Genomic DNA, 19,994 nt, shown 5'->3' on the forward strand with positions numbered 1-19,994 from the left:
GGTCGATCTTCAAGGTCGGCCAGGTCTATGAGGACCGATCTTACGACTTGGTTACCGACCTATGAGGGTCGGTCTTCGGGGTCAGCCAGGTTCATGAGGACTAATCTTACGACTTGGTTGCCGAACTATGAGGGTCGATCTTCAAGGTCGGTCAAGTCCATGAGGACCGATCTTACGACTTGGTTACCGACCTATGAGGGTTGATCTTCGCGGTCGGCCAAGTCTATGAGGAGCGGTCTTATGACTTAGTTGCCGACTTATGAGGGTCGATGTTCGAGGTCGGCCAGGTCTATGAGGACCGATCTTACGACTTAATTTTGGAGCTTGAAAATACGCTAAGTGGTGGAGAAAGACTTTGTTTTATCGAATCAATCGTCAGGGCCGAAGCCGAATACAAATATGCTCGTCATAAACCGTGCCGAGCAAAATACTTAAGGAAATTACTGAAAAAATTTCTTCAATTTTTTGAGTTCCAAGGTCTCGGTACCTTCTTGCCCCTCGGAGTCTGCATGCGATACGTCCCTGGGTGAATTTACTTGGAGATTATGTACGGCCCTTCTGAATTTGGTGCTAACTTTCATTGCTACCTTGGCTGGGACGTGCTGAGCTTTCTGAGGATGAGGTCCCCTTGACAAAAGTGCCGCTCTTTTACCCTTGAGTCATAGTACTTTGCCGTCCTCTGTTGATATGTTGTGTTCCGGAGTAGGGCATTTTCTTGAACTTCGTTGAGGAAATCAAGGTTAGCTCTCAGCCCATCTTCATAGGTCTTCTCATCGTAATTGAGCACTCAGTATGACGATACCATGACGTCAACAAGGGTGAGGGCCTCGGTCCCATATGCTAGCCGAAAAGGGCTCTCCCCAGTTGGCGTTCTTACAGTCGTCCTATATGCCCATAGGACACTTGAGAGCTTTTCCACCCATCTTCCTTTGGCCTCATCCAACATTCTCTTGATGCCAGGGAGTAATGTTTGGTTGGACACTTCTACTTATCCATTTGCTTGTGGATGAGCTACCGAGACTGGTCGTAAGTCAATATAGAAGTGCTCGCAGAACTCTCGAAAGGTCGGGTTATTGAATTATGCGTCATTGTCCGTGATGAGCACTTTTGGTAGTCCGAACCGATAGATGACCTTATCTCGGAAGAACTTTTCCATGCTCTTCTCAGTGATGGTTGTCAGGGGCTTAGCCTCGACCCACTTGGTGAAGTAGTCGATTGCCACGACCACATACTTTCAATTCCCTGATGTCGGCGTGAAATCTCCGAGAATATCTATCCCCCACATAGCAAAAGGGATCGGCCTCAGCATTGGGGTCAGCTTTGTTGCAGGTCGGTTTGACACTGGTGCAAAGAGCTGACACTTCTCGCACATCTTCACATACTTCATGGCCTCTTGTTGCATTCTCGACAAATAAAATCTCTGTCGTAGTATCTTGTATGCCAGAGCTCAGCCACCCATATGGCTTCTGCATATTCCTTCATGTACCTCGGCTAAGACATACTCGGCTCCCTTCGGACTAAGACATCGGAGAAGGGGCACTGAGATGGCTTTCTTATAGAGCACCCCGTCGATCATGGTGTACTTGGCAGCTCAGATTTTAACTTTCCTTGCTTCGTCTTGATTCTCCGGGAGTTGGTCATTCTCCAAGTAGTTGACAATGGGGTCCATTCAGGTTGGCCCATCCTCCGCAATGTGTTTGATGCTTTCCTCCTGAAATGAGGGCCTCTCTAGGATTTCTATGTACACTAATCTGCTCAGATGTTGGAGGTCGGCCTCGACCAACTTTGACAAGGAGTCTGTCGCCACGTTCTCCTTTCTCGGTACTCGGGTTACCTCAAAGTGCTCAAGCTAGGAGATCAGATCTTGTGCTCGGTTCAGGTAAGCTATCATCCTTTCATCTTTCGCCTCATTGTCTCCGTTGACCTGGTTGACCACGAGTTGGGAGTCTCCTCGTACCTTCAATCTCTTTATGCCTATGGCTTTGCTGACTCGGAGTTCGGCCAGGAGGGCCTCATACTCGGCCTCATTATTTGAGGCTAAGAACTTGAACCTTAGGGCATATTGGACGCGAAAGCCCTCGGGGCTCACCAAGATCAGCCCTGCCCCGCATCCCCTAGGGTTGCTCGAGCCGTCAACATTCATGGTTCAGGTCGGGTCGGCCTTAGCTTTTGCATTGACTTCTTCTGCTGTCTTCTCTTCCTCGACCCCGAGGTCGGGTATTGTGCACTTGGCGATGAAGTGGGCAAGGGCTTGTCCTTTGATTGCGGTCCTTGGGCTATTGCTTATATCATACTCACTTAGCTCGACCGCCCGGGTGATCAACCGACCTGACACATCGGGCTTGTGCAATATCTTCTTGAGAGACTGGTCGGTCAGCACTGATATCGGATGAGCTTGAAAGTATAGCCTTAGCTTTCTCGTGGCCGTGACAAGGGCGAACGTTATCTTCTCGAACTTAGAGTATCTTGTCTCGGCGTCAACAAGAACATGGCTGATGTAGTATATAGGCTTTTGAGCTCGACCTTCTTCCCTAACCAACACAGCGCTGACCGCCACCGGGGTGGCAACTAAGTAAACTTAAAGCTCCTCTTTTGGCTCGGGTCAGCTGAGAAGAGGTGGGTTCTCCAAGTATTTCTTCAGCTCTTCAAAAGCTTGTTGGCACTCATCTGACCAGACGAAGTCCTTCGGGTTTCGGATGTTCTTGAGGGCCTTAAAGAACTGCAGACACTTATCGCCCGACCTTGACATGAATCGTGCCAATGCCACCACTCGCCCGTTTAGCCTTTGTATTTCTCAGATCGTCCTTGGAGGGCTCATCTCTTGGATGGCTTTAATTTTTGCCAGATTACCTTCGATGCCTCTGATAGAGACCATGAAGCCGAGGAACTTTCCCGAAGTCATGCCAAATGCACACTTGGCGGGGTTCAGTTTCATTTAGTTCTTCTTCAATACGCCAAAGGCCTCTTCTAGGTCGGCCAAGTGGTGCTCGGCCTTCAAGCTCTTTACTAACATGTCGTCCACGTAGACTTCCATGTTTCTTTCAATCTGCTCACAGAATATATAGTTTATGAGCTGCTAGTATGTCGCTCCGATGTTCTTTAATCCGAATAGCATGACCTTGTAGCAAAAATTTCCTTGGTCAGTTTGGAATGCCGTGTATGACTCATCCTCCACATGCATAATGATTTGGTTGTAGCTGGAGTATGCGTCCATAAAGCTTAGCATTTCGTGCCTTGCCGTGGCATCGATCAAGTGGTCAATCCGAGGTAGTGGGTACTCATTTTTCAGACAAGCCTTGTTGAGGTCGGTGTAGTCGACACACATTCTCCACTTCCCGTTCGGCTTAGGGACCATGACAATGTTAGCCAACCAGGTCAAGAATTTTTCTTCTCGGATGAACCCTGATCGATGAAGCTTCTCCACCTGTTTGTTGATCGTAGGTTGCCGATTAAGGGCATAGTTCCTTCTCTTTTGCTGGATCGCCTTTTGGCTCAGATCCACGTGGAGTCGATGCTCGACTATGTGCCTCGATATGCCCGGCATGTCGACAGCCTACCCGGAGAATACATCGGCGTTCATCTTTAAGAAGTTTTTAAGCTGATTCCTTTGATCCTCGCTCAGCAATGATCCGAGCTGGACCACCTTTGTTGGGTCTTCCTCGCTGAGGGGGAATGGGGTCAGGTCTTCCATGGGTTGTCCTCTCCTTTCGGTGAGCTCATCTTACTGATCTTCAGGGAGGTGCTCGACGCACATTGCCATTCCTCGGACATTGCCTTTGTTTTGCTTGACAAAAGTAGCATAGCACTCCCGTGCTTTCTTCTGGTCACCTCGGACCTCACCGATACCATTCTCAATAGGGAACTTCATCTTCAAGTGCGTCGGTGAAATGATGGCTTGGAGAGCGGTCAATGATGGGCTGCCGAATATGGCATTGAAAACCATCACTAACCGTACTACCATGAATTTGACTTAGATCGTCGCTTGACATGGAGCTTGTCTAATTGTGACCAGTAGGTCGATTGAGCCTTTGATGGTGGCGACGGCTCCCGAGAACCCGTGAGTGAGGTGCCCTCTGGTTTGAGCGCTTCATTGTCAAAGCCAAATTGTCAGTACGCGTCTAGCGACATAAGGTCCACGGATGCGTCGGTATCGACCAATACCCGATGGATGGGTCTCTTCGCAATTTCTACCTGCACCACTAAAGCATCGTCATGAGGTAACCTTATACCTTTGAGGTCGGCCTCAGTGAAGGAGATTGTCGCTGCTGGCTTAAGCTTCTTGGTGGGCATCTTGGCGACTTCGACGAACCGCGCGTTTGCCTTGGCCTTTCGAGTAGACTCTTGTCTAGGTCCTCCGAGGATGGTGTAAATGAGTGCTCCTTTGTCAGTACCCAGCCTGGCCTCCTCATCTTTTTTGTCATCTCAGGCTTTACTCTCGTCTCGATCAGCTCGGCGACCATCTGACCTCGGCTTGATTTTCCTCTGATTGCGATCGTCGTTTCGATGACTACTCCTTTCTTCTCGGTTGCCTTTAATATACTTATTCAAATGCCCTGCTTTGATCAGCTCTTCAACTTCCCGTTTCAGCTGATAGCAGTCTTTAGTGTCATGGCCGTTGTCCTTATGGAATAGGCAATACTTGTTTGGGTTTCGGGATGAGCCGGCTTGCATTGGGCGAGGTCGGCGGATTTATCCACTGTCTTGAATTTACATCAGGATCTCCTTTTGCGAAGCATTCAAGGGAGTGTAGTCGGGACTTCGAGCTCGGTCAGCCCTTTCAGCTCGACGATCAGTCCGGGTCCTCTTCTCATCTTTTCAGTCGCCAGTGGATGACCTCTTCTTCTCACTTTTGCTTTCATTTCCCTTACGTGCTTGGAGGATGTCTTCAATGTCTGGGAACTCGTTACACCTGTCAAGGAGTTCGTGTTATACCCGCACCCCATAATGCAATTAAATATTATTTCTTTCTCGTGACGTGTAGATATCGCTGCCATGTATGCTGGTGACCTGTTCTCCATGATGGTCAAACCCAGCTACAAAATCATTGACCACAGTACGGGCTTACCTGTAGAGGAAAGGTTCCTCAACCGCTAGTAGGGAAAGTTCGTTGACGGCGACTTTGTTGACCATCCTCCAAGTACCAGCCCGGGGAGCGAGGAGTTTAGGAGGGAGCACCCTGGACCGTCATCTCAGTTGGACACTTATTTCAGTGATGAGCTTGGCATTACGGTGGCGAAGCTATTTGGGGTCACGGGTGATAAACCGTGACACTAGAAGTGTAAGTTCTAGCCCTTAAATTATTTATTTACCCTTTTCCAGCGATGACCTTGAAGTACGGGCCAAGGTTGAACTGCCCAGGCTATTTTAGTTGAGTGGGAAAATGATTCACTTATGGGTCCCACTTGCATTGGGGAAGCATACGAAGAGCAATTATACCCATATCAAGTGAGCTCATCTCTTAATTAGGTTCTTTCCTAATTATAACTAGTGGGCAGGCCCATTAACTTAAGAGGCCCATTGGGCTTAAGTGGCAATTTAACCTAAGGGTCCATCTAACTCTATTTGACCCAAGGTTGGGTATTCTTTTCTCTTACCCAAATAGAACTAATGGGTCAACCCATTAAGCCCACATGACCCATTTGACTTGAGGTACCCAAATACCCACTTATTATAAATAAGTCCAAGAGGGAGAGAGAGAACATTTACTTCTCATTCATCATTCTCATCTACCCTAAACGTGGAGGAGTAAAGAGGAAGGAGAGAAGGAGGGAGAAGAGTGCAGCAGCTTAGTGGGAGGTTTGAGACCCCACCTCTCGGAGCCTCAACGTGGAGCTTCTACCTTAGGGTAGGTAAGCCATTAAAGCTTTCTCCCTCCTTTTATTTTGATTTGGGATTTGGAGAAATGGGAGAGAATCGGTCTAGGGTTTGTCTTAGAACCCAAAGGTAGATTGGAACCCTTGGCTGTGATTATTGTGGAGCTATTTCATTCCATGGCTAATCCTAAAGCTCACAATCCCTCTCCAATTGAAAGGCTTAGGGTTTCTACCCTGTTATGCCCTAAAATGGGATTTTTGTTGCTTTCCCTTTTGAGTTCTTGGGATTACATGGACCTAATGAGGTCATAGGACCCTACTGAACTTAGGGGGAAGCTTTCTTGAAGCCTCCTTATCCTCAAACCCCTTGGGGAAGGAACCCCTGATGAGAAACCTTTCCATTTTTGGTTCTGCAGGTATGTGGTTTTACATACGGTTTCAGTACCTACGAGAAACCACCCTGAAACCACCCTCCTGAGAAAGCTCTATTAAAGTCAGTTTTAGGTGTGGTTTCATGTTCTGAGACAAACCACCCATAAAACCACACTGGGCAGAGACCTTCCTGAGCTCCTGGTTAGTTAGGATTTACATGTGGATTTAGGTTTTGGGCATGAGACCACCCATAAAACCACCGTGTCTCTGAAACCTTAAACTTAGCTAAATTATGGGGTATCTTTTGGAGATTCTCCCCTTTTGTATAATTAACCCTGTTCTCACTTTTCCATTAGGTTATATTTTCCCTTTCTTGCAACGTGTTACTTAACCTCGACGACAACCCATAACTTGAGACAAAACATATACGGTGAGCGGGTTTGGTTGTTTGGGTTTGATATTATTATTGCATTGTATATTATCTCATCATTATAAATTATTAAGCATGCTTACGCATATTGCATACTTTTTTATATGATTGTTATGATGTTGATTGGAGATTCTTTACTTTGATGGGTTACGATGCCGGTGGGTGCCGGTGCAGGAACCCCGGATGCTATATATATTTTTATGAAGTAATTATGTTGAATGTCATGTTGAACTATATGCGCCGTGCCGTGCTGATAATCGGGCACTAAACTAGATGAAAAGTTGATGCACCTGGATTACCTCTCGGGACGATAGGACTTGCATGTAGTATATCTACGGCTAGGATTTTGCACCCTTATGCTACGACCCTTACCAACAGGGGTTTAGGTGTTGGATAATCAGTACACCGGATTCTGTGGAGGGGAGAGAGGTCAGTCATAGTAGTATTGGTTATCGGGGTCTACCACTGAGTAGTCTTGGAGGCTTCGATCGACGTAGGCTCCCTGGTGACAATTGAGAATTCATTGTGGTGATAAGATAAGTGACCCACATTGTCTTTCGAGTTGTCACAGTAGCATATACCTCTGACTTAGTTGTTTGTTAGGTGAAAAAATGGAATTAACATATGCATGCATCATTGGACTATATGAATTGCGTGTTTGTGCATCCCCATCCTCTCACTGGCTCAGTGGAGCTAACCCCCTCGTGTGCACACTTTTTAGATTATGATGCAGGTGACGGGTATCTTGCGGGACTTGGAGTTCAGCCCTCGGGAAATGATGAGATTGGTAAGGGACCCGAAAGCTGTGTTCGAGGAACATGGCGACGGTTGTCCTTGTGATGATTGCGCCTACGGGCCGTGAGGATATTCGGGACTTGGTCCCTTTTTGATTTACTTTTGGGGCTTAGGCCTGTGTTGAAACATTTACTGTTATACCCTTTTGATAGTTATTAGATGGTCATTGAAAATGCAACTAATTACTATATTTATCATCTAGCCTTTGAACATCTTGTAACTATTTGATTCTATATGCTTCCGCAATACTACTGATCTTTGGAATGTAATATTCCCTTTTTTCATTTTTTGATATTATATTGTGTTAATATTGGTTATGACTGTGCGTTGGGATACTGTGTCAGTGATCCAAGCAGTTTAGTAGGATGACACGCGTTGTCCTAGTCACCCTTTATATCATATTATATTCCTTGTCTGGAATAGGGGCGTGACAGTTCGGCCATACTTTTGGTCGGTTTTCGAGCTAGGTCCTTGATCAGGTCCTCATGCGCAAGTCCATTGCTCATCGCGGTGTGAGCTGTGGCTTCAACTAGGTCCCTAACATCCAGGGATTCTTTGTTGAACCTGGAGACATACGATCGGATCAACTCGTCCAACCTCTGCTTCATGCTGAGGAGGTTCACTATCGTCTTCTTATGCTTCATGCTACTTTGGAAACGCATGATGAAGGCTCGGCAAAGTTGGGCAAAGCTTGTAATAGAGTTTGGCGGTAGCCAAGAGAACCAAGAAGTTGCTGCACCCTTTAGGGACGAGGGGAAAACTTGGCAAAAAACAATCTCTATCCCGTCGTAGATGGTCATCATTGCATTGAAGTAGTTGATGTGGTCGGTCGGGTCGGTAGTCCCATCATATCGATCAAAGGGAGGTGGCTTGAACCCTACCAGAAGCGGTGCTGTCATGATCTCAGGCGGATAGGGGTGACGCCCGACCAGTGAGTAAGCATTCGGGGTGGCTTGTTTCTTAAGCCCTTCAACTTGCTCGGTCAGCTCCCTTAGCCTTTTCTCCATTTCAGACTCTGGAGCTAGGCCATTTTGCTCCTCTGCTCGGATGGGATCTTGCACTTTTTCTTGCTGAAGTCGGCCGTTCTGGTTGGCCAGCTTATCCTGATGAGGTCGGCCATCCTGATGAGGTCGGCCATCCTGATCCTCTCGCTCAAGTTGATGAGGCCGGTCATTATGTTCACCTCGACCCACATCACTCCTCCCCACGCGCCCGCCATTTCTATGGTCAGACTCATGTGGGCTCCTTTGTCCATCTCTTCGGTGAAGTGGACTTTATCGCCAGGAGCTATGGCGAGAATCTTCTTCTTCTCTTGTAGCACGTCGCCCTCGGGGCTCTACACGCCGGTCTTGGTGTCTCCTCGGTCCTTCGTCGACACCGAGTCATCCAAAAAAGATCGATCTTTGCGCAGCTGACCCTGCTGGCTTGATGTCCTCTGTGGCCCTCGGGCTTCGACGATGTCCTTCCTCATCTCGTCGATTACCCCCACTTAGTCGTGGAGGGGGAGTTCTTCGGCCTCGGGGATGGGATGATGCGGCTCGGCTAAGCTCGGCCCTCTGTCGATCACCGTGCTACCGTGGATCTTCTATGACACGTGCGGGTACCCGCGGAGGTGCGACCGGTGGCTGACCCATTAGCCTGCCCTGAGCCATCTGGGTCATGAAGGTGCGCACATTTCGTTGGTGTGGAGCATCTACAGCTGCAAGTCCATAACTTACCGATTGTTCACTGGTGCTTCGGGGTCCAAGTTATCCGGCAAAGGCTGCAGCAGGGGCAAGGTCAGCCCATCCGGGTTAGGCTCAGCCTGGGGGCGCCCTTCCCCAGCGGTCGCGTCTGCCACCCTCTCTCTATTCTCGCCCACCGACGGTGGGATCGGATCAGCCGTGGTTCCTACACTCCGTTGTGCAGTTCCCCCTCGTGGAGGTCTTCCAGTCGTGCCTTGCCGCGATGTCTCAGGAGGTGGTGAGTGTCTCGCCCTGCCTATCCCCATGGGAAGTTAAGCCATGTTGACCTGATCTCGTGTGCACCATTGTTGCCGCTCGTGAAGTTGGTAGAAACGACGATGACTTGCTGACGTCGTTCCCATAAACGGCGCCAAATTTATTGTGTGTGGAAACCTCCGGTGCACGGTTCGCCCACGGATGAGCCTGTAAAAATCCGAGTGAGTGCAAGAGAGCCGGTGTGGCTCCGACTTAGGAATCTCCGACGCTCAAGTTAGGTCTTCAATGCGACAGCGTAACAACTAGTGAAAGTAACTTGTGGAATTGTGCTCCATACCTGGGTATTTATAGAGGGAGATGAGGCGATGGTAGGAGTCCTTCTCGTGGAAGGCTCTTCCATGTAGAGCGGAGTGGAGAGACATTTCCGTGGTCGGACTCCTGTTAAGGTAAGAGTCCTAATAGGAGTGTGATTCAATATCGCGTTGGGATCGTGGCTCGATCCTTTATCCCGAGATACTCGGACGGTGCTGACGTGGCTCCGCGATTCCTGGTAGGCCATTGTGATGACCTTGGTGGAGGGCTCGGCCTAGGAGGTAGCCATGGAGATAGGTCACGGGAGGTCGATCTCGGCAGTCACCTCGGCCTTGACCGTCCTGTGTATGCTCGGCCAGGGAGGTCGACCTCGTTAGTCACCTCGGCCTAGGCCGTCTTGTTCATGCTCGGCCAAGGAGGTCGGCATGGGTGATGTGTCGCGGGCTCAGTAGAGTGCTCGGCCCAGCCATGTGACCTGACGGAGACCAGGTCGGCCAGGTTTCTGATTCAGCTTGGTTTGGTTCTTGGGGTGACCCCGGCTCGGCCACGTGGTGGCTTCTGATTGGTGAGGTGATTTTATGCTGTATCACATGTAATATGTATTTAGAGCCACATACGAAGGCCTTCCTTTGTAGACCGTGTAGGAAATCCAAGCTCAAATAAAAGATTATATATTAATTTTAATTCCTCATGAACCATATAAGCAATCATGTATTGGAATATTGGATTATTTCCCTAGTATTGACTATTAAAAGTTCAAACAAGTATTAATAAAAAAAAGGACTTCATATATTTTTTTTGGGATAAATTACACATCACTCCCTAGTTTTTAAACGAAACTCAGATCACTCCTGGTTTTTGAAAATACTAAAATCACTCCCTATATTAGACCCCAATATGACAAATTAGTCCCTACAATTAGTTTTATGCTGTTAAGTGATGATGTCAGCCAGTTAAATAAATTTAAATCTCTAAACTATCCTTGACATCCAAACATAGATTTTGAATGGTAGAATTGTAAATTTAATTCTAATGTTTTAATACAAGGGTAAAATAGTCCTTTCACACCAATAACTAACAACAAACTAACACTGTTACTATAGAGGGGAACAGATGAGTATTTTCAAAAACCAGGGGATGATTTGAGTTTCTTATGAAAACCAGGGGTGACGTGTAATTTACGGGTGTTTTTTTTTTTTTTTTTTTTTTGGGGTGGTAGAAAAGTTTATATTTACTATATGAGAAATGTTAGCCTCTCTTAACACACTATATCCTATTCACCGAACTAGTGGGACACATTCTACCAATAAAACACTAGTGGGACACACTCATATAAGAATGTGGGTTCCACAAATATGATATAAGTGGAGCATGCATGTATCGTATGCTTTTTCGTTATAGCATAATCAAGTTGACCAGCTGTCATCCAAGGCATGAACTGGAACACATAGTATTACCCTTATTACCAAAAAAAAAAAAAAGTATTACCCTTTTTGAACTAACCCCTTCCTCCTCCCCCCCCCCCACCCACCCCCCACCCCACCTAAACAAAGAAAAAAATCTCGTTTTGGGTTTGGTACTAATCTTAGACCATATTTTTTCCTCGTATGCAATAAAAATATTTGTTTTATTGTATTATTTTATATCCCAAAAAGGAAATTGATAAATTTATATTGTGTTTGTATGCATTTTCAGAATAGACTCTGAGTCTAGAAGCAAGAAAATAAATAAGAATCTAGTTTCAAGATTCATTCTAGACCTAAAATCTATGCAAAAAATGCATACCAAACAACACCTTAAATTTATAACATAATTAGTAGGGAGGTGAAAAATGAGGAATGCAAATCTCACACAATTATATTTTATGCATTCCATGGATGTGCTTCTATAACCCCTATTTTATGGGACTTCTTGTCCTAGGATAATTATGTTGTGTTTGGTATGCATTCTAGATTGGTAATGCATTCCAAGAAATCATACCAAATGCAACCTTAATTTCAAAGAGTCCACTATACGATTTCAAATGCTTTCAAATTATAGATGTATAGATCGTTCTCTTTAACCACGATTTGGAGTTGAAATCTTTGGGAGTCAGGATGCGAGACCCCCAAAATGTTGAGGTTGAGAATATGATATAACAAAATAGAAAATCCTGGTGGATCCAGATGCAACCTTAATTTCAAAGAGTCCACTATACAATTTCAAACGCTTTCAAAGTATAGATGTATAAATCATTCTCTTTAACCACGATTTGGAGTTGAAATCTTTGGGAGTCAAACTGCGAGACCCCCAAAATGTTGAGGTTAAGAATATGAGATTACAAAATAGAAAATCCCGGTAGATCCAAATGTTACAGATCATGGGTGGAAGATTAAGGCTGTGTTTGGTATGCATTCTAGGTCAATTTCGTATTCTCGGATGATAAAAATAGTTGTTTTTATTGTCTGAGAATGCAAAATCGACCTAAAATGTATACCATACACAACCTAAGATTGCTTTTGGTATATTTTCCTGAAATGCATTATCAACCGAGAATGCATTCCAAATGCAGCCGTAGTAGATCAAATAATCTCTTGTATCTAAAATTTGATAAACATATAACAAGCTATGATTACGTTGAAATGTATAATCCCTAAAATTTCTAGGAACCGAATAGAGAAAAGAAAGAGGAAAGAATACTTTTTATTTTTTTTATTTTTTCCCACTATTTAATAAGGGAAAAAGAAAAAGAAAAAATAGTTGACAGAGGAATACTTATTTTTTTGGGTAGAAACTTGCTTGGGAGTTAAAACAGTTAAGGAGAGGGATAATGGTAAAAATACATAGCGAAAAAGTTTGCGACGCAACCCCTTATATATATATATATGCTCCCTCACATAATTTCTATCCTCTCTCATTATTAATGTTATGGTCCTCTCGTATACACTCCAACACCCATCGAAAACGATGGCGCCTCCTCTTACATATATGATGTCAATATAATGAGACAGCGCATAGATCCCTTTTCCAAACACATATAATGTTGAATGGGTAAGAAGATTTTTTTTTTTGAAGGGGGTGGGGTTGGTTAAATATTGGGTGGGGCCAAAGAAGAGATTGCAACCTTTAAAAATCGCAAATAGCTTGAATGGTTTTTCAAAGATAATGGCTAAAATTTTATTGTTGGGTCAACCATAAACCATGACTCCTTCATAGTTGACACAGTTATATTCTCGATACATGAAAGAATGATGTGACAATTCTAATAATTGGATGTCTCTGAAATGATTTAGATTTGTTGTGTGACAAATATTTGCCTACTAAGAATTCAGTAGCACCAAATAGATAACCTTTATGGTGTCATTAGGGATAGTTCTGATTAATTAAGAGCGTGGTTCTAAGTATCATTACCATATTGGTGAATGGGCCGATACATATTATTATTATTGGAGATCGAAGCCATATGATACTTATATGGATAGGTGTATTAGCAAAAACAAATGGATCCATGTTTTAATTTACAACCAATACTGTTCAATCTGTATTGTATGGTTGTTTGGCTCTTTTTTCGGTTGTTCAAACAATTAGTCTACTGTAACAAACAATATTAGTGGAGAGCGTGTGCGTGCTAGAGTCTATAAGACTCAATGTAAAAGAAGATTGCATTTTTGACTTCCATCAAGAGATGTGGATTCCCCTATTGCCTTGATTGCTCAAAGGACTTTGAATTAAAGTTCAAATTGCAATATGCGAAGAAAAGAATAATCACAGAACAAATGATATAGATGAAATCAAGAATTTCTATTGATCTCAATGTTGGTATACACAGAAGACATACCACTGATACAAGAAATCAAAAGAATAACTTGACAGAGAGAGGATTAACTGCGATGGTCAGGGAGAAGATTGCACAGGAAAAATAAAATACAAGTAAAATAAAAGATAATTTAAGTTGTAGGTTTGTTGATTGATCGAGAGATCGTTTCCTTCTCTGCGTTTCTGATTTTTATTCCTCTGAGGATGGAGCCTCCATGAGTGGGTCTTTAACCGCAACTTCCTTTGACGATTGTGGAACCGTTTTAGCATCACATCCTCTTGGGGTGGCTTTTAATTTGGTGGTGAGTTAATCGTGGGTGGGTCACGGTTATAACCGTTTTAACCCTCCACGTTTTCCTCTACGCAAGGAGTTTGCCTCGCTAACCAATCCTTTGTGACCCAAAGTAAAATCGGTCTTTCATTACCGATCAGTCGGTAATTTTAGGGTGTAAACAATGGTATCATTATCAAGCCAAAACCTATACAACACCAATACCAATACCTATAACCTTGATGACATCGATACCCATAAATTTGATCGGGAGGGGTATAAATCAGTCCAGGAAGATCGAGAACCATTCCGATTAACCAGTCAAAACTATAGGCAGTATACTTCTGCAAAAAGCTGACTGACCTGTTTTGGTTTTGGAATCATAACGTGGTATCTAGACAAGAACTAGATCTGGGGTGGCTTTGATACTTGGAACCTCAGCATTGTATCATGTGTTACAAAGGGTTTACAGTGGGTGTGCTTTTATTAGCATGTGTGTGTGTGTGTGTTAGAGAGGGAGAGAGGGAGAGAGAGAGAGAGAGAGATCCTGCTTTCTTCATTGATTGTTCTGGTGTGAAAGATTTGTTTTTAGGTCTAGAATAATAAATAGAGTTTTCTGGGATCGTGCTTTGTCTGTAAGAGTGCTCACACTGTCTACCTAATAACGCACCTGGACTTTGCTCTCCCATCCATTCTCGTTTATCTAAATAAATGGTATCCGTATATTTATGTGCATGCCTGTTCTTTGTTTGTTTCAGACTGCAGAAATTTCAAGGAAATTATTGAAGGAGTTACTGAATCTCAAGGAAAGAAAGATGAAGAGAGCAACGAAGCTACCTCTACTGCTGGCCTGATAGAGAAGCTGCTAGAGTGCAAGTGACAGTAAAGATCATGAAGATAAATTTAAGGTAGAAATGCCTGCTTCTATGACCGATCAAAGAGAAGAAAAGGCAAAACCAGATGCAGATATATAGGTGAGAAGGGTGTAGTTGTATACTTGCCACCTTTCTACTGGTTTCAAGAGTTCAGATAGTCACTCGAAAAAATTGGAATATGTTTAGTCAGTCAAAGATAAGTTGCATTGTCAGCTATTGAAAATTTCATTTAGTTTGGGAGTATCAAGGTTGGTTCTTTGCTAACCCCAAGGGTGTAGCTGAGTTGGCAAGGGTGCGTGCCTAAATTGACATGCATCCTGAGTCCGACTCCCCTTACCCCCCTTGGGGCCAACCCTAGGGCTTCTATGATTCTCGTAGGATCCAGTGTTACTCCCTCATTAGCGCAAAAATAAATAAATAAGTTGGTTCTTTGCTCAAAATGCAGTTTGGGGGTAAAGGTAGTGAATATTGATGTCTTGTTGGAGAGGCTATGCCAACCTTTTATATCATTTATTTCCTATCAACAGAGAAGTAAAATTCCTGGATGCAAAGGGAATCTATATGTCAATGATCCAGAAAGATGGTTCTAGAGGGGAAGAAATAAGTTAATAAGAGGATAGAAGGAAGCACAACTGTTCAGCTCCCTCATCCCAATCTGGCAAAGAAATGCACATTAGGCTATAAATGTAAGCTGAACATGCCACAACTATAAATTATTGGGCCCTAAATTATTCAACTATTGAAATAAAACAACCACTAGATTTTCTGTCTAAAGTCCAAAAGATCTCAATACATACAAATATCAGTTATGGTCTCTTTAACATCAATATACTGGACTGGCTGTAGCTTCTTGAATGTCAGAGTTGTTCTTTCTTGAAGAAAAAGGGAATAGATATAAAACCCAACCAGAAACTACCACAAGAGAAGGCATGTTTTACTTAGCCAACCTGGGCAGCCATGACATTAATATGCTCTCATTTCTCAGGACAAACTCTGCACTGTTAAGTACTACCAATGCTAATGCACTGCTGCTACTACCACTACCAGCCCATCACTGAGCTTTGTTGAAGTACCTTAAATACCACTGTACACTTAGGCTCACTGCAAATACGTGGAAGTGCAGTTTCATGCAAAGGCCTGACTAAAAATAAGCAGGCATTTCAATGATCAACATCAGAGGGGTTCATGCGTCATAAGATGGATTACATTCATGGAATCTTATGGTGACATGCCATCGCGTGATGTAAGCATGTGTGTTTCTGTTTCATCAGTTGCGGATTTCATAGAGTAGTCCACTGCAGAATCACCTGGAAAAGGTTAAGATAATGAGAGAGCCCAACCAGAATTATACATAAAGATACATATAATTAGATATTAGTCGTAAATTAATATATTACTTAAGGCAGAATCGACAGACATCCGTCTCGGTGAAGTACTCCTCGGATCTGCAACAGTTAGAACAGTCAAGCGAGGATCCTCTCTTTCACATCCATCAAAGAGAAGCGAAAGAATTAGCACTGCCACTCTTATAAGACAATTTTTAGACAGATACTATAGGATCTGCATACTCATTGCATACAAACTAGGAAGAAGAGTTACAAACCTCAAAGAATTAATGGCAGCCACAGAGAGCCATGTGACAATGTTTGATTGGAAATTTTGTTTGTATTACTGATAAAAAGAACTGTACAATTAAGGGGAAGGTGTCTCATATGTGCTTAGTGGATGACTCCTACCCTAGTTGAAATATACTAACAATTCTTTGGAGGTCCATTTGGATTGCATTTATTCAAACCCATACTACATAGCCATCAGAATGCGTACGTAATTGATACACTATATAATGTAACCATGTTCTTTGGAGGACTGCAAGAACATTCATTAACATATGAACAAGTTCTGAAATGTTTGGAACTCATGTCCCACTTGTTCTTTTCCCTTGTAAAGTAATTAGGCAAACCAAAACTCCCTCGAAATGCAAGCCTCCAGGTAGGGAAATTAATCACAAAAAGGTGCCTTCCTCTGATTTGTTCCAAAAGAGAAGACCAAGGTGGGCACTCTCTCCTCATGTATGACTTATGTGTAAGAGGGGCAGAGAATCCATTGACCATCTATTTCTTTATCGCTCCTTCACCAAACAGGTTTGGCTCCATTTCCTTTTCAGATGCAATGAATCTTTCAAGAAGATATGAACAAACTCTGTCCTTTTTCTTTTTTGAGGGGTGGGGGGGGGGGTGGGGTTGGCATAGAGCAGCTTTTAGGAGAGAGGAACTTCTTTGGAAAGGGACACCGTTGGCTACACTATGGTATTTATGGGAGGAATGGAATGCATGACTATTCTTTGATCAAGTGGCGGATGTCAATAGGGGCGCAGGGGGCTGCAAACTGAGAAGTGGTGGAACATATGTTCAGAAATATCCTGAATGGTCAACTGTTGAAAGATTGACATCCCTTAACATTTTTAAGGAAAGTGAAATCCAGACTGATAAGACTGGCAGGCCCCTTCTGAAAGTTATGGTGAAATTAATATTGATGAATACTCGTTAGGGAACCAGAGACCCCCGAGGATTGGTGGTATTACATGAAAATGTGACAGCTCAATTGTTGATGTGTTCTCTGGACCAAAAGAAGAAGATTCTGTTAGAGAAGAATTGGTAGCTCTAATAATTGGGTGGAGCTGTTGATTAGTGATGGATTTCTTTAATAAAAATTATTGAAGGAGATTCAGCCAATGCTATTAATTGAATGGAAAGTGCGGCAGAGGAAAAAACCATGATGTTACAATCATTAAATCAGAACTACCTCATCTCCCAAAGGAATTTTCAATTTCGGGAAACCTAGATCTACTAATGAGGTGGCTAATGATTTGGCAAAAGACAGGGTTGTGAATCGAAGGCTGTATGGTGCGATGACATGTGTAGAAACAGATTTGAATTAGGTTAATGCTTGGATGATTAGTTCATCCCAAGCACATTGTATTTATAACTATAATGAAATAGTAAAAATAATTATATAAGCAATGTGGGATTAAACCACATAAGAAACTAACAATTAATTAAGGAAAAAAGTCCAGAATACCCCCACGGTATTCTGGCCCAATATAACTAACACTCCCCCTCAAGTTGGAGCATATATATCATGCATGCCTAACTTGACTAAGATAGGATGAAACAGCTTGCTACTCAATCCCTTAGTGAACACATCAGCTAGCTGATCAGAAGACTTCACAAAGGGAACACAAACGAGGCCAGCTTCAAGCTTCTCCTTGACGAAATGTCTGTCAACCTCCACATGTTTCGTGCGATCATGCTGGACAGGCTTATGAGCAATACTAATGGCCGCTTTATTGTCACAATAAAGCATCATTGGAAGATGGACAGCAACACCAATATCCTGCAATAACCCTCTAAGCCACAGAAGTTCACAAATTCCTTATGCCATTGCGCGGAATTCGGCTTCAGCACTAGACCTTGCCACAACATTCTCCTTTTTGCTCCGCCAAGTGACAAGGTTTCCACCCACAAAGAAACAGTAGCCAGAGATAGATTTCCTGTCAGGAGAACCAGCCCAATCGGCATCAGTATAGGCTTCAACCTTCAAGTGACCATTGGCAGATAGAAGAATTCCCTTTCCTGGAGTAGACTTCAAGTACCTCAAAATACGACGGACCGCATCCATATGAGAGGAATATGGATCGTGCATGAACTAACTCACCAAACTCACAGCAATTGCAATGTCAGGGCGTGTGTGGGAAAGGTAGATTAGTTTGCTTACTAACCGCTGATAGGCACCCTTGTCAACCGGCTCACCTTCTTTCTCCCTAAGTTTTATAGTAGCTTCCATAGGAGTATCTGAAGGATGACAGCCAAGTAGCCCTGTCTCAGTCAATAGATCAAGGACATATTTTCTTTGAGAAAGAAAGATGCCCTTTGAAGATCGAGCAACTTCTATCCCTAGAAAATATTTTAGGGGACCAAGATCTTTGACCTCAAACTCACGGCCAAGAAGAATTTTCAAATCCCTGATTGCAGCATCATCATTACCAGTGATCAAAATATCATCCACATAGACTACGAGAAGAGTAACCTTGTCACCAAGTCGTCTGACAAACAAAGTGTGATCAGCATTGCTCTGCTTGTAACCTGCTGAAATCATAGCCTTATGAAATCTGCCAAACCAGGCCCTGGGTGACTGCTTCAAGCCATAAAGGGCACGCTTCAATTTACAAACCTTGCCCTTAGTCCTGTCATCGGAGAAACCAGGTGGAATGTCCATATATACCTCCTCCTCAGGCTGCCTATGGAGAAAGGCATTTTTGACATCTAACTGCTGAAGATCCCACCCAAGATTTGCAGCACAAGATAAAAACACCCTGACAGTGTTGAGCTTTGCCACTGGTGCAAAGGTCTCCTGATAGTCAACTCCATAAGTCTGAGTGAACCCCTTTGCAACCAAACGTGCCTTGTACCTGTCCACCGAACCATCAGCCTTCTGTTTAACTACGAAGACCCATCTACAACCCACTGGTTTTTCCCTGGAGGAAGAGCCACAAGATCCCACGTATTATTTTTGTGCAGTGCTCTCATTTCTTCCAACATTGCTGTCTTCCACTTTCCATCTGTAGATGCTTCCTGCCAATTTCTAGGAACCGAAACAGAGGAAAGAGAAGATACAAATGCACGAAAAGAGGGAGAAAGAGAGTTATACGAAACAAAATGAGATATGGGATGTAAAGTGCAAGTCCTAGTACCTTTGCGAAGTGCAATAGGTAGGTCGGAAGGAGAAGGATTACCAGGAGATGTAGGATCTGTGTCTGGAGCCGGCAATTGGATGGGTACTAGTGCTATAGTGGCATGCAACTGCCCTCTTGTGGACCTTCCCCTTGTATAGGTAATCATGTTGGAGTTGTCAATTCTCTTCTGAAATTCACCAATAGTTCTCTGGACCGGAGTTTGCTCCCCCTGAGTAGGAATATTAACAACACTATTTTCTATGGTCTCCCCCTATAAAGGATTCCCATTAGATGAGGGAGGAACAGCCAGAGGTTGTTGGGAGGTCTCCAAAGTAGGATGGGCAGCATCCAAGGGTGGATGGGAAGCATCCAAAAAGGGCTGGACAGCAGCCGTGGGTGGTAAAGAGGGTTGGGCAGCCAGAGGCTCCTCAGGTAGAGGAATCTCGAACGCCACATCTTCACCAACACTCTCCCCCTGAAGAGGTGGCGAAGAATAATAAGAAAGGGACTCATGGAAAACAACATCCATGCTAACTATGGTACGGCGGGAAGGGGGATGGTAACATTTATAGCCTTTCTGGGTTGGAGAATAACCCAAGAAAATACAACGGAGTCCTCGAGGTTCAAGTTTGCTGGGAGATTTAGTGTCTCGAGCATAA

General features: G+C 43.9%; 1 protein-coding gene across 2 annotated transcripts in view; it reads right to left on the reverse strand.

Annotated features, from left to right (window-relative positions):
• Positions 1–15,342: 15,342 nt before the first annotated feature.
• LOC122654791 (serine/threonine-protein kinase 38-like) overlaps positions 15,343–19,994 on the reverse strand; it is a 76,238-nt gene continuing 71,586 nt past the window's right edge. Inside the window, exons 12-13 of one of the 2 annotated variants that reach the window (XM_043849040.1) lie at positions 16,001–16,048; positions 15,343–15,910 (exon numbers count right to left, since the gene is read on the reverse strand). In XM_043849040.1, the coding sequence (XP_043704975.1) occupies positions 15,822–15,910; positions 16,001–16,048 (137 nt within the window). In that variant the 3' untranslated portion in view covers positions 15,343–15,821. The remainder of the gene's footprint in view (positions 15,911–16,000; positions 16,049–19,994) is intronic. The other variant, XM_043849041.1, reaches the window with a different exon arrangement.

Source organism: Telopea speciosissima, chromosome 3, assembly GCF_018873765.1.
Source record: "Telopea speciosissima isolate NSW1024214 ecotype Mountain lineage chromosome 3, Tspe_v1, whole genome shotgun sequence".
Classification (NCBI taxonomy): domain Eukaryota; kingdom Viridiplantae; phylum Streptophyta; class Magnoliopsida; order Proteales; family Proteaceae; genus Telopea; species Telopea speciosissima.